The sequence below is a fragment of the Emys orbicularis genome, chromosome 4 (genome assembly GCF_028017835.1).
Source record: "Emys orbicularis isolate rEmyOrb1 chromosome 4, rEmyOrb1.hap1, whole genome shotgun sequence".
In the NCBI taxonomy this organism is placed as follows: Eukaryota; Metazoa; Chordata; order Testudines; family Emydidae; genus Emys; species Emys orbicularis.
In genome coordinates, this window is record NC_088686.1 from 43914563 (window position 1) to 43929429 (window position 14867).

Below are 14867 nucleotides of genomic sequence, written 5' to 3' on the forward strand. Positions count from 1 at the left end.
AACCACTTTTAGGCCTATGCCACCATTACTAACGCATACACCCATCGTCATGGGTCAGGAACTAGCCCACTCAGCCAGTGTCCGCCAGCCAGAACTGTAGTCAGCATGGGGGGGGAAGCTGACAGTTGCTGCGCTGGTGCAAAGGGCTGACCAGAGTCTGTGCCCAGCCCAGTGAGCACTGGGACACAATCCAGACAAAGCAAAGGAGGCGGGGGAATAAGTCAAAGTAACATTTACTGAGAGATACAGGACTGCATATTACGAAAAACGTACATGGATGGAGATGGTAGCGGAGCCAGTGTGGAGGGCTGCATGGGCCCCTTTTCCAGCATGCCGAGGGGAAAGGAGCCAGACACCACCTAACAAGTAACACAATGAGATAACTGTGGCATATGCATTTGTAACAAACGGGCCATTATATCATACATTTCTATGGGATCACGTCTAGTGATTATATAAATCCATATAGAGACAGCTGTATAAAAACTTTGTAAAAAATATAAAAAAGTGTAAAAATGTGCATTCAAAAGCACGGCCGACAGGGACAGCTGGGCTGTAAACATTATACTGAGTGTGCTTGTGGGGCGCCTGCGCCACAGTGCCATGGACAGGCCCAGCCGCAAGGCAGGGCTTGTGTCAAGTGTTTGCAATTCTTTGTTTCGGATTCCATTCCGGAGTGTGCGCAAGGAGCAGTGGCAGGATCCAGAGGGACGGAGATAGGACAGTCCTGGGAGATATAGCCAGCATGTCTTTGCCTGCCATCCATCTCCCACACATGTTCATTTCTCCTGGGTCAAGCCTCCACTCCCAGCTAGGTGCATACCAGTAGGTGTGGGAAGAGAAGAAGCTGCAACTTCCCCTCCCCGTATCTCAACGTGATCCAGCTTCAGGATGCCCTGAAACGGGCTGCTTGCTTGATCCCTGGGGCTGATGAGCAGGCTGAAGGGCCATGAAGAGGTATTGCAAGGGGTTGCCCTCACCACAGCTGCTAGACCCATCCCAGCTTCAGCCTCAGAGTGGGATGAATGGCAGGTTCCTGATCTTCTCCTTCCTCTTATTTGGTTGGCCTGTAATCCCCAAGAAAGCCCACTGGGTTCTGGCTGGACAAGGCCTCGGTGCACAGTTCTTCATACAGTACATAGGCGACTTTTTGGAGACCCCAATTTGTTGTCTCCTCCTTGTCCTGGCCAGTGCCACCTTCACTTTTTCTCTAGTTGTTCAAGCAGTGGGTTGGCTTCACTCTCCGGTGTCTTGATGCTGTCTGTCCGCACAATGCAAGTGGGACGGTGTCTGTTCAGCATTAGAATCAGCTGCTGCCTCTCCTGCTTCAGCTCCTCTATCTGGGCTTTCAGCTCGGCATTCATGAGCTCCAGACGCTCGGACTCCTAGCAGGGCCAGAGACACGGATACAGCTTTAATCTGTCAGCTCATAGGTGTGGGGGAAAGAACAACCTGCTCTACGGTACCCAGTGCCCACCATTGAATCTCCCTCTCCTGCATGCACAATACACAAAGAGAAACTGCCCTCGACAGAGGTGAAAGTAAGCCAGTCCGGGCCAGTACGCTGTGCCGGACTGGACCGGCTTCCCCAGGCTGGCGATTTAAAGGGCCCAGGGTTCCGGTGAGCCCCGGGCCCTTTAAATCTCCACCCGAGCCCCGCTGCCAGAGCCCTGGGGTAGCGGCAGCAGGGCTCTGGCGGTGATTTAAAGGGCCAGGGGCTCCGCTGCGGTAGCAGTGGCCGGATCCCTGGGCCCTTTAAATCGCCCCTGAGCTCCCAGCCGCCTCTGCAGCTGGTAGCTCCGGGGGTGATTTAAAGGCCCAGGGCTCCCAGCCACAGCCAGAGCCCCTAGGCCTTTAAATCTTGATTAAATACCCAGGCCCTTTAAAAGGCCCCGCCTCTTCTGGTTGAGGCCACACACCCTGCTCAGAACTCTGGCGTACCAGTAAGTCCTTTAAGTTACTTTCACACCTGGCCCTCGACCAAACGAAGGTCTGTTTGCAAACCACCCCCGTGTGAAACTGATGGCCATGCAGCACAGGGAGCCGCAAGAAAACTTTCAGTGACTGGCCAGACTTTATTCCTATTGGTGAGTAGAATCTAGTGCTGGGATCAAATGGGACTGTCCCTCCTGGCCATTCCCTGGGACCCAAAGCAAGACTGTTCCCTACCGCACATTTACTAAATGTTTTGTCCTGGTTAGTGCCCAATGATCCAAGCGAAGTAGACTGGTGTTCCAGTAGGATGAAGATTAATCGGCACCTTTACTGGGTATATACACCCGTCTTGGGGGGAAATGGCTTAAATCTACAACTAACAATGCTTTTGTGATCGTTAACAGGTGTAAATCATGTCAGATCTTCATTTGTGCAGTTGAGTTACTCAGAAATCATGTCCCCATCAGTCTCTACAGACAACTCTGGCCTTAGAGATAGTTCAAAATAACTTTGAGGAGACTTAATTCTCCCTGTCTCATTTTTAAATGCAGAGGTGGGTGTTTTCTGTAAGCAGCAGAGCTTGTACTGCTTTTCTTAAATTTTGGTCTAAGAATTGTACTCTTCCAGATTATAGATCGCTCTGTCTTTGCCTTCAGGAGATGGAGGAACAACCTGTGTACTCCTTATTTTCCTGGTGTGACACCCTCCAACTGAGTTTAGCTAAGTTGAGTTTTTCTACTACTTGCTTATTGTCAGTATCTTTAAATCAACTACTCACACAGAGTGATCGATATTCCTCAACAAGAAGATCTGGCTATGATTCATGATTCTATGTTAGTCAGTCATTTGATTTTTCTACTCTGAAGATGGCCCATGGTTTTGAATCATATTTGAAAAAGTTGTCAAATCTGCATTTACTTAAGGCATATATTCGGCGAAGATTCCAAACCATAGGCCTGGTCTAAACTATTAGTTTAGTTAGAATTTAGCAGCGTTAAATCGAATTAACCCTGCACCCGTCCACACAATGAAGCCATTTACTTCAACATAAAGGGCTCTTAAAATGGATTTCTGTACTCCTCCCCGACGAGGGGAGTAGCGCTGAAATCGACATTGCCATTTCGAATTAGGGTTAGTGTGGCTGCAATTCGATGGTATTGGCCTCCGGGAGCTATCCCACAGTGCACCATTGTGACCGCTCTGGACAGCAATCTGAACTTGGATGCACTGGCCAGGTAGACAGGAAAAGCCCCGCGAACTTTTGAATTTCCTTTCCTGTTTGCCCAGCATGGAGCGCTGATCAGCACAGGTGACCATGCAGTCCCGGAATCAAAAAAAGAGCTCCAGCATGGACCGAACAGGAAATACTGAATCTGATCTCTGTAGGGGGAGATGAATCTGTTCTATCAGAACTCCGTTCCAAAAGACGAAATGCCAAAACATTTGAAAAAAAATCTCCAAGGCCATGATGGACAGAGGCCACAACAGGGACTCAACACAGTGCTGCGTGAAACTTAAGGAGCTGAGACAAGCGTACCAGAAAGCCAAGGAATCAAATGGACGCTCACGGAGGGAGGGGCGACTGACAACTGTAGCTATCCCACAGTTCCCGCACTCTCCGAAAACCATTTGAATTCTCGGTTGAGCTCCCAATGCCTGAAGGGTCAAAAACATTGTCACGGGTGGTTCAGGGTATATGTCGTCAGACCCCCCCCGCCCCCCCGTGAAAGCAAAGGGAAAAAAATCGTTTCTTGCCTTTTTTCACTGTCACCGTAGGTCTACTGGATGCTGCTGGCAGACACGGTGCTGCAGCGCTACACAGCAGCAGCCCCTTGCCTTGCTTTGCGGACGGCAGACGGTGCAGTATGACTGGTAACCATCATAGTCGTCCCGTGGGTGCTCCTGGCTGGCCTTGGTGAGGTTGGTCGGGGGCACCTGGGCAGACATGGGTGCTCCTGGCTGGCCTTGGTGAGGTCGGTCAGGGGCACATGGACAAAAATGGGAATGACTCCAGGTCATTCTCTTCTTTAAGTTTTGTGTAATGGAGATTCAGTCCTGCCTGGAATATCATGCCAGCTGGAGGCTTCTGCCTCAGGCTGCTCTCCCAGTCGGCAGCACCGCACGGTCGCACCTACCCCAGCCTACCCCTTGCTCCCAGGGCTCACAATCAGATACTTTTTGCTGCAAATATAAAAATAAAGCTGCCGTTTAGAACTGTCCCCCAACATACATATCCTGGGACATTTTGTATTTTACCAGTGTCAACCAAAGGCCCACACACAAATGGGGATTCAGTCCTGCCTGTGCTTCTATCCTAGTGCTTATCACAGATTCCCATTTTCAGCTATAGGCTAAGCAAGTGCAGAATGGTGGTTCACTTGACTTCGCTATAAGCCAACCACCCTCCCCTCCCCCCTTTGATCTCTGCTTGCAGAGGCAATAAAGTATGTGTTGTTTCAGATTCATGCATTCTTTATTACTTCATCACACAAACGGGGGGATAACTGCCAAGGTAGCCCGGGAGGGGTGGGGGAGGAGGGAAGCAACGGGTGGGCTTGTTGTAGGGGCACCCCCTAGAATGGCATGCAGCTCATCATTTCTGTGGGATGTCTGGGGCTCTGACCCGGAGCGGCCATTTGTCTCTCTGGTTCTTTAGTAGGCTTGCCTGATATTCTAAGCAGGGCTGACTCTCCATTAGACAAAACTTGAAGAGAATGACCTGGGGAGTCATTCCCATTTTTGTCCAGGTGCCCCCGACCGACCTCACCGAGGCCGTCCAGGAGCACCCATGACAGCAGCAGACGGTCTAGTATGGCTGGTAACCGTCTTTGCTAACTTGCAAAGGCAAGGGGATGCTGCTGTGTAGCGCTGCAGTACTGTGTCTGTCAGCAGCATCCAGTAGACATACGGTGACAGTGAAAAAAGGCTGAACGGGCTCCATGGTTGCCGTGCTATGGCGTCTGCCCGGGCAATCCAGGGAAAAGGGCACGAAATGGTTGTCTGCCGTTGCTTTCATGGAGGGAGGATTGATTGACGACATTTACCCATAACGCGACAAACTTTTGGCCCCATCAGGCATTGGGATCTCAACCCAGAATTCCAATGGGCGGGGGAGACTGCGGGAACTATGGGATAGCTATGGGATAGCTACCCACAGTGCAACGCTCCAGAAGTCGACGCTACCCTCGGTACATGGACGCACACCACCGAATTAATGTGCTTAGTGTGGCCGCATGCACTCGACTTTATACAATCGGTTGCCAAAAATCAAATTCTGTAAATTCGGAGTAATCCCGTAGTGTAGACATACCCTAAACTGCTGCCCTTAAAGGTAGATATGGAAAAAGTTCCTTCACATCTTCAGATTTGCCCATGTAAATCTAGAGTGTTGGAAGATCTACCTCATTATCTTCTGGCCTGTAGAATATCCCAGCTTCTGAGAACACGCTGGATTATACCTCTTTTTATTAAAAATAAATAAATACATTCTTTACCTCCACCTCGAAGGACAATGGTTTTTAGTATTTTCTCAATCCCCAGTAGTAATTAAATCAGTGGCAATTTTTGTCCTTTTAGCACTATGCCAAGAAGAGAGTTCTGAATGACATTTGAATGTATTATAGGGATGTTGCTGTTTTAGATTGTGTATGTTTTTCTCATGTTCACAAAAGACACGTCATATGCAATCTAATAAAACTGAACTGAATACTACAGAAAAGATGTTTTGCACTGGAAGTATTTTTCTGCCCTGAAGTAAAGAGGAACCAGTAACTAAGGGAGACCCAGCTTCTCAGGGAGAAAAGCAGCAACAAGGATTTCTGATCTTTTTATGGTTCATATTTTACTGGCTTGTCTTATTGAGAGAATTTGCTTTAAAAAGATTCTTGGGTCCAAGAGCCCCATGTCCAAGAGGTGCCCCTCGCTGCACATGACTGTGTGGGAATGTGGGGTGCATCCCTGCTGAGGGGGTGGGAGTGCAATGGTGTGTGTGTGTGTGAGAGAGAGATATCTTTGGGGTGGCACCATGCACTATAGGAGGAAGAGTATATGTGTGTACTGTATGGGAATCACTCTGGGAGAGAGTTTCATGTGTCTTTAGTGTACAGACTAGGAATCTCCAGGCTTTGGGAGAAGTGACCAGCCCATGGGCATTCTACTACTGCATGTCAGGGGCTGACAAGTCTCTAGAGTCTATCCTGGTACTCACTGTGTATCCTCTGGGCACCTGTTTGTGTTGCACTGGTTGGGCTTGTGGCCCCTTGTGGTTATTTGGGTGAGATATGCACTCTGTGCAGGGCTGCACACAGTGCTAGGACATGGAATTCAGCTCACATACCCGAGGTAAATGTGTCAGATGCCTTCCTGCCCCAGCACACCCCATGCTGCAAGAGTGGGTTCAGCTAGCTACCTGCTCTAGCTGGTAACAGACACATAAGGTCACGGTCCATTTACCCTGCAGGACCAGCCGGGGAAAAATGGGAGAGTGGCCTTATGTCCTCCCATGCAACTGCCAAATGAGAGATTGCATCTGCCAGGCACCAGGCCTCAGGATCTGTGGGCAGCTGCTGGGATCCCAGATGCAGGGAGAGGAGGTGACTGGAGGAGGGAACTCTTTGAACCTTACAGTTGGGCGAGAAGTGAGATTCAGCAGAATGAACAGCCCCTCTGGTCAATTGCTGAAGAGACTAATAGCCTTGGGAGTGGGTGTACAATCCACCTTTGTCCTCCCCACTTGGAGAGGACAGAGGGGTGCCTACTGCAGTGAAGCATAGCTGGAGAGGGAGGCTATACCAAGCCTGCTGGGGAAAGGGCACGGGGCACTCACCCGCTGCAGGAACTCTGTCCTCTCCTTCTTCTTGTTGCGACATCGAGCTGCTGCTACTTTGTTTTTCTCACGGCGCCTTTTCCTCCTCTCCTCTTCCTCATCCAGCTGGAACAGGACACAGGCCCCGCGTTAGAACAGCCAGACTGGGGAGTGATGCAGCTGGCAATAGCCCCCTCGCCAGGTCTCACTGGCAGCAGTGGCTGTGCAAGCCTCCCCCACACCTCAGCTGATTCTCCTCAGTCCCGATCTGCAGTATCCCTGGCTATTTTGGTCTGTCCTCCCCTTCCCTGCCTCGCACACTGTTATCAGTGCAGCTCAGTCCTGCCCTGCAACTCCACCTGCTAGGTCCAGTTCTGGGCTCTTTGGAGCTCAGACTGCTGATCACTCCCACTTGTGACAAATTACTCCGTTTCTGTAATGTGGACTCTAGAGTGAGGCAAACTAATTTCACCACAGAAATGTGTAATCCATGTAAGAGAAGGGTCTTGTGCAACAGCAGAGATTCCCCTGCCCCTAACACGGACGTGTGGGAGTATAGTAGTAGTCTCATGTGCTAGGAGCAACACTGACCTTCCCATGGCTGAGAGCAAGAACAGCCCCCCAGAGAGGGGGCCTCTCCTCATGCTGCCAAGTTCCTCTGCTACACTCAGCCCAGCCACACTGCAGAGCTGAGGTCTGTGCATTAGTCCAGTGCAGCCCTGTGACCGCGTGTGTGGTGTGGGGGGGGGGGCAGCAAATGGGAGAGACTTCTACTCTCTTCCCTATCTCATGTTAACTAACCCTGAGCGGATACTGTAACAGGCAGATACAGTATTGCAAGGAAAGTATTTTCTTTAGTGGCTGTTCAAAGCACATGGGTGGCTTGATCAGATCAGAGTGTTCTAAGCAGGGATCTCAGTGCAAGAGACAGTTCAGTCTACAGCTGTAGATGTGTGAAGTCTACACTGACAGTTAGTAAGGGCTGGGGGCAGCTGAAGGGAGTGCCCTCATTCCAGGAGTATCAAACAACTAGCCAGGCCCAAGAGAGCCTTGAAGACCTGAATGAGCCATTCCCTGATTGGTTCCATTCATTTCCTGCTCATGCAATATGTTCAGCATTCTGGGCTCAGAGTGCTCAGACCTGTTTCCTTGGAGCCAGGACCGGCTCTAGGCACCAGCAAACCAAGCACGTGCTTGGGGCGGCACAATTCCAGGGGTGGCATTCCGGCTTTTTTTTTGCACTTCGGCAGTTGCGCTCTCGGAGGTGGGTGTTTTTTGTTTTGTTTTGTTTTTTTGCTTGGGGCAGCAAAAAAAACCTAGAGCCAGTCCTGCTTGGAGCGTAGTGAGTAATAAAAGGCCCTAGTGCAGAGTGTGGTGTATAGGGAGGGTGCAGCAAGATACCCAGATCCCATTGTAGCATTGAGCAAAGACATACGTTTCTGCATTTTACTTCATGACTCCATTGTTCTATGCTAACTGACTCAAACTTGCTGTGTTAACCCTACATCACACAGTCAGAAAGCCACTATCAAAGTATCAGGGGCATTACTTCAAAAACCTAGGGCAGTAACCCATCAAAAAACCCACCCCAAGCCCTTTGCTATGGTACAGTTCATCTATTACTTAAGGATGCTGACTCAAATCCTCAAAGGTATTTAGCTGCCTAACTCCCATTGAAATAAATGGAAGCAGGTGCCTAAATACCTTTTGAGGAAGTGGGCCTTTTACCTTTAAGCAAACATTGTATCTTTTGAGAAAATTACAAGCCTTACAATGCCTGGAAATTCAACATTCAGGTTACACTATAAAATCAGGGAATCTGGAACTGCAAGAGAAAGTCACTCAAGCAGCCTTAATTGCCTCTGTGTCAATGCCTGCAGCACAACGAAAACCAGGAACCAGTCTTAAGATCGGTCTACACTCCAGCTGGAGGTGTGAATGCAGCACATGTAAACATACAGAAGCTATGCTTTAATCTACCTAGCTTGGGTACCAATAGCAGTGAAGCCGCAGCACCAGGGACTAGCTACCCAAGTAAGTACCCATGCTCCTTGGCAGGCTTGTATAGCCCAAGCTGAAGCCCATGCTGCCATGGCTTTACTGGTATTGGTACCTGAGCTAGGTAGATCAAACCTAGCTCAAGTAGGTCTACATGTGCTGCAATCACCCCCATGACTGCAGAGTAGACATGCTCTTAGCCACATATACTCCCCATCTCCATCACATCAGGGACTCTGAAAAGTTATCAAATTAAACTGCCTCTCACTTGTGCATGGTCAAGTCACATGGTTTCTGTTTAAATGCTGTAGTGGCACGTCTTGTCATCACTTCAGCAAACTACTGCTGCCTTCTCTATAGCCAACTGCAGTCATTGACAAGACAGATTTGTACATCTCTAAGCCAAAATGGACCACACTAAGGACAATTCCCTCCAAGTACAGGGTGTTATAAACATTGTTGTTCTATGAAGCTCAGCAGTGACATGTAGCTACTGTGACTAGGATTAGGAACCTCTTATGAACTAGAGGGAATGTTTGGTAGTTTATCCACCAGCAGTGCAATGTTGGGTTAACCAGCTGAGTACCACAGACATGTCTATGAAACCAAACCCACATGTTCCAGGGCTCTTGGTCTTCTACCTAGGGAAACTATACAAGTTGCCAACTTTATAAAGTCCACACCCCTTTAATCAAAATGTCTCCATGTGACACACACGTGAGACGGGATGGTCACAGGGATGGGTCCGAGTTAAGGTGACTGGATGAAATTCACTGGGCATCTCTAATGTTTGGGTTTTAAGGGTAACCAAGCCATTGACTTCCCAACATTTCAGACAGTTACAGAGTTCTCTTCAAGGCTTCCCTCCCCCCCCTTAAATAACTGATACACTTACATTCCTAGTTCCAGTTTAGGGAAGTATTTTGTCTGGGAATAAAATATTGAACAAGGCCAGTTTCAATAAGAGCATTTTCCATTAAAATATCCACAGAAGGGCCAACTCTCCCCTGCTCTGCATGTCATTCACCCCTGTGCAAAGGGGGCATCAAATCAGACAGAATGTTTTACACTCGCTTTGCAGAACTGCAAGTGACAGTGTAAGGTGTCAGGCAAGGAGAACAGATTTAGATCTCACAGTACACGTTAATGTAAATAAGGTTGCCAAGTCTTTCTATACACAGTTAAACTCCTGTGTTTCTAACATTTGCAGGGAGGTGAATGGAAAGAGGCTTTTGACCCCTCACTTGGCCAATAGTTCAAGTAGCCCCCAGATTCTTCCTTTTGGATTCTTGAAAGAGTAAGAATTTCAGAGTTAAGGGCACAAGCAACTCTAACAAATCTGTGCAAAATTAAGCAGCGTTTTAGAGGTCAGTGTAATCACCATTCCACTCTCATTAGCATAGCTTCCACCAGCTACTGATTTGTCTCCGAGTTAGTCTTTGAGCCGAGAGGAGCTATTAAAAGCAGCCTGCTGAGTGCATGAAAGAGCACAGAGAAGAGAGGACATGTGCTCTCAACTCCCCACTCATCACAGCCCACTTGCTTTTTAACATGCAAAAACATTCCCCCATGTTTGCTGCAAAGCAGATGGTTAATTGTGGCAGCAATAGGGAGCAATACCATTGGTGGGACAATACATGCTGTCCGTGATTCTCAGCTGATTGACACATTTTTGTGGTCTGCTCTGGCCAGTTCAGGCACAGAAAAGGGAGTGATTGATCCTTCCCCTGTCCTCATCTCACTGATCAGTCAAACAGAAACTACCCCATCCATCCTAACAGTTCAGAGAACACAGTACAGAGAAGGGTCACATCTCCTAGACAGGTTACAGAAGCTCTGGGCATGTGGCTTAGCAGGGACAACAGGAGAGTGGGAGTTGGGACTCCTGGGGTCTCGTTGTGATTTCTTCACAGATACTGTGGCCTCAGGCAAGTCACTTTCCCTCTTTCTGCCTATCATAGGGTGACACTAGCCCTTTTAACAGGGAAAAAAGTGCACCTATGACTGGTCAGCTGACTCAAATTGGACTTAAAAGAAGGCACCGGGGCCCTAGAAGGGCAAGAGGCCTGAGTGCACTGAGAGAAGGGCAGGTGGGACTCCTGAAGAGGAAAGGGAGATCCAGAGAGCAGCAATAGGAGAGGAGAGCAAAGTTAGTACAGAGAGCCATTGGCAAGAGCAAGAGGTTGATTGTGAGGACTGGCCAGAGCTGGGGAACCCCAGCTGAGTTAGAGAAGAGCTCATGTGGAGGCCTCTGTGAAGAAGGGGAAGAACTATCCTGGTTAGGAGAAGCTGAGCCCAAAACAAGGGGGAGGTTGATCCCAGAGCAGGGGTAGCTACACGGAATGCCACCGGCATTCTGTCTTGGGGCTCCAGGAGAAGGCTTGTGGGAGAAATGTGGGTCTTGGGATGCTAAGGTAGGAGGCCTGGAGAGTGAGGACCTCAAACGGGCCACAGGAGCTGGGACAGAGCAGTTAATGACTTGTGTCAGGGTGAGTGATGTGGGAATGGGACTGAAGAGGTGCTGTGAGTAACCCTTGAGGGGTTTGAGAGGAGCTGTTTTTACTATGAGGGATCTGCAGACTGTGGCATTTTACATAACTAAAAGGATTTCAATGTGCTGCAGAGACACTATTCCTTTGCATGGGTGGATTCCAAGGGGATACTGAGGCAGGCCCACTTCTTGTGCCACGGCCTGACAAAGGAGGGCGCCTCGTGTTTTCCCATTAATAAAATGGGGATACTGGCACTGGCCTTCTCTGCCAGGGGTCGAGACTTAATTCATGTTTCTAAAGCTCAGTGAAATCTATATATAGGAGGCTCTAGAGGGGGCATTGGGTTATCATACAGGAAAGAATTTAAGTAGCTAAAGGGTTAAACAAGACACAGTGGGCGGGGCGGGGAGAGGTGAGAAGAAGAGAGGAGAAGAGATTCCCTGTGGGGAGAGAGGCTGAAGGGTTTTATTTCATGCTTAAGGTCCTCCCATTCCCTCCAATTCAGGAGGCGGCTGGAGTTGCCTTCTTCACAGTGCAGACTACGACTAACATGAATTTCCCCACAGATAGCGGCCTCAGGAGAAGGGCTTCAGTCGGGGGAGATCCCTGCTCTGGTTTGGAGGGGAAGATTTCCAGAGCCCAGCAGTGACTGTTTCTAACGCCCCTGTGCAGCCAATTCAAGTGCCTTCCCACCTCCATGCTGAGCTTTCCAGAAGTACAGACACACACCCCAGGTAGGGCTGCTCCTTTCAGTAAGGTTTAAGAAGCAGTCTATTCATCCTAGTGCCAGGCATGCTGATATCTGTAGGGTCTGAGTTGCACCTCCCCTAGAGATGAATTTCAGAGTAGCAGCAGTGTTAGTCTGTATCCGCAAAAAGAACAGGAGTACTTGTGGCTCTAATAAATTTGTTAGTCTCTAAGGTGCCACAAGTACTCCTGTTCTTCTTCCTAGAGATGAAGGCAGCTGTGGACTGCATTGTAACAAGTGCGTAGGCTGCTCTTTGGCCACTCCTGGGATACACAGTTTTGGCTTACCCAGGCTGCAGCTGCAAAACCTCTGCTTTGAACAGCTTCATTTACTATCCTCCACTTGCTGCCTTTAGGACTAGTGCGGCTGAGGAACATGTTACAGCAATGCACCTGGATTCTGGCATGTGCCATTTGGATTTCCCCTTTTTCGTTGCATGATGTTTGCTGACTTACAGTTCTAAGGAAACTCTTTCAGTACTTGCTCTATGTTAGAGCAGAGCAGCACAGAATGCATCTCCTCTCCCCACTCCCACCACAGACACGGTAAACAAGACATGCAAAGAGCATCCAAAAGCTGGCTAGAGGACTCTCTGCTGTTGAGTGAGTCATGGACATTAATGGAGTAGTCGCACAGAACCCCGCTGGCCCAGGGAGAGGAGTACAGCATGACCACCACTGTACAGATGAGAAAGCAGAGGCACAAAGAGGTTAAGAAAGGTGCCTAAGGCCATGGAGGGAGCCATCCAGGGAGCAAGGAGCCCGAATGCCAACCCTTATGTGACCAAAGGCTCATTCTCACAGCAGATGAGAAGATTTACCGTAACAGCTTGATAGACAAAAGGCCACATGGCTTCAGTTCCTGACTGGCTCCTCAAGTTGTAAAGTGGGTGGGTGACCGAGGCCTCTCTCCTCTGAGCCAGAGTCTGAATTTACTCATGTATCATGAGGGCTGGACTGGGATATGGAGCCTTTTGCTCTGGGTCAGTGGTTCATACCCACCCCAGGCCAGAGTGGCAGGAGATGAAGGGGGGGGAGGGTCATCTCAGTCCAGTTTTCAGCATGCTTAGCTCATTAAAAACTTTTGGGGCCATCCTGGCAGACAGACCAGTGACTGAACAGCCTATCAAAATGGAATTGTCCTGGGGTGGGCATTGGGGGGGGGGGGGAGGGAAGAGGCGGAGGTAGCATGAGAGGGGAAAGCTTGTCCTGCTATTACCCATGGATAGAGAGGACATCGGTCTACAGTGCCTTTAGAGCAGCCCCCTGGAGGCAAGCAGGGCTTGGGGAATTCCCCTCAGAACTCACCTCACTTTTCACAGGCTGGGGTCTTTTCCCAAGTTTGACCTCCAAGAAATGCAGTGGTGAGATCATAGCCCCAATGTTGCGGATGTCAGCGTACTTCAGCTCTTCCACCGTCAGGGTGGTACCCGGGAGTCCTGTCAAGGGGCCAAGCCCAGGTAGAGCGCCAGCTGTCAGGGATGGATCCGGAATCTGCCCTGGCATCATAGCAGGGCAAGCAGCTCCTTGCTCTAGGGAGAGACCGAGACACAGGCTGTTACAGGGATTTAGCCAGGGAGTCCCACAAGTGGGAGCAAGCACAGCTTACTCCAAAACCCAACAGGGTATGAACCAAGGGAAGCAGCAGCTCTCTCCCTTTCTGCCCTCACTCCCAAACCTCTGGAACAACAGGTACCAGGGCCACTCACCTAATCTGTTATGAGGATCCCTACCCACATCTTTCTGGTGCCACTGAGGGGGTGAAGAGACATATACTGCCTCAAAGCAATGAGGAGCCAATTCCCCCAGCTCTCTGCTCTGACGCTGCAATTTGAGCCTGTGGCAGAAGCACTGCATCTCATCCCACCCTTCCCAGCACACACAAACACCAACAAGGCCATTGTACTCCCCTGTTCCCTACAACAGGCAAAGTTATTTGAGGAAGAGGGACCATTCCCCAGCTCTAACACTCCTTGCATATTGTAATTGGTGATGGACACTCAAGTCCCAGCAGGAGAGCAGCAAGGACATGAAATCTCCCAACGTTTGAGAGTCCTCCCATAAGAGCTGAGAGTCAGGACCACATCTGACAGATGTCTGCAGAGGGTTACACTATCAAGTAGATGAGCAGGCCCAGCTATGCCATGGGACCTCCCACTCCCCAGCTCTGTGGCCGCGTCGAGCAGATTAAACACATTACTGTTCAGGCAATCGTGCATATTCCAGGGAGCCTAGGGTAGAAAGGAAAGAGCTGCAGATAAGGGGCTTTGGGGACACCAATATCAATCAGTAACTAGTTGTTCCCAGGGAAGGCTGCAGGGGAGGGAGGCAGTGCAGGAAAAGAGGCACAAGAACAACTATACGTACCAGTGCATGAAGCTCACAAGTAAGACTCGGTTGGGATATTGCAGATCCTGACTATGAATGACAGAGCAAAGTTAGGTTTGGTCACAGAGGCTGGGGAGCCACCAGTGTTGCCCACACAGGATTCCACAGTCTCCTTGAGAGAGAACGCCAACAAGAGGGGGAGCATCAGGCAGAATCCATGTGGATAAAATCCCTAGGTCAAAAGAAATTAATTCTAGTAGGAAGGACATACCTGCAGATCAGGATGGGGAGAGAAATCAGACAGGGGCAACAAAGTACTACAAGAGTGATAAGGGGCAACTTCAGCTACTTAGGAGGTCAACTGATCAATGGTCCCTTCAGGATGTGGCCTGAAGAAACAATTTCTTGATACTATGGGTGACTGTTTCTTGGAACATCTTGTTCTGGATCTGACAAGATCAGAGACTACTCTAAACATAGTTCTGAATAATTTTCAGGTGTTGGTGCAGGAAGTACAGTGGAGCAATCAACAATGACCATAATGTGCACTGGCTCCGACATCC

General features: G+C 49.4%; 1 protein-coding gene across 1 annotated transcript; it reads right to left on the bottom strand.

The window, feature by feature from the left end:
- Positions 1-229: 229 nt before the first annotated feature.
- Positions 230-13485, bottom strand: JDP2 (Jun dimerization protein 2). Its single transcript, XM_065404035.1, has 3 exons — positions 13285-13485; positions 6761-6865; positions 230-1385 (listed from the first exon to the last, which is right to left on the bottom strand). The coding sequence occupies exons 1-3, from the start codon at positions 13483-13485 to the stop codon at positions 1200-1202; spliced, it is 492 nt and encodes a 163-aa protein (XP_065260107.1). The 3' UTR covers positions 230-1199.
- Between the last annotated feature and the right edge of the window lie 1382 nt (positions 13486-14867).

Bases quoted from the DNA above. Each gene is read 5' to 3' on its own strand.
- JDP2 (XM_065404035.1), bottom strand. From the start codon at position 13,485: ATGATGCCAGGGCAGATTCCGGATCCATCCCTGACAGCTGGCGCTCTA. The intron at 6,866-13,284 runs GTGAGTTCTGAG...GTCCTGTTCCAG, and splicing joins CCCAGCCTGTGAAAAGTGAG to CTGGATGAGGAAGAGGAGAG. The intron at 1,386-6,760 runs GTGAGTGCCCCG...TGGCCCTGCTAG, and splicing joins GGACAGAGTTCCTGCAGCGG to GAGTCCGAGCGTCTGGAGCT.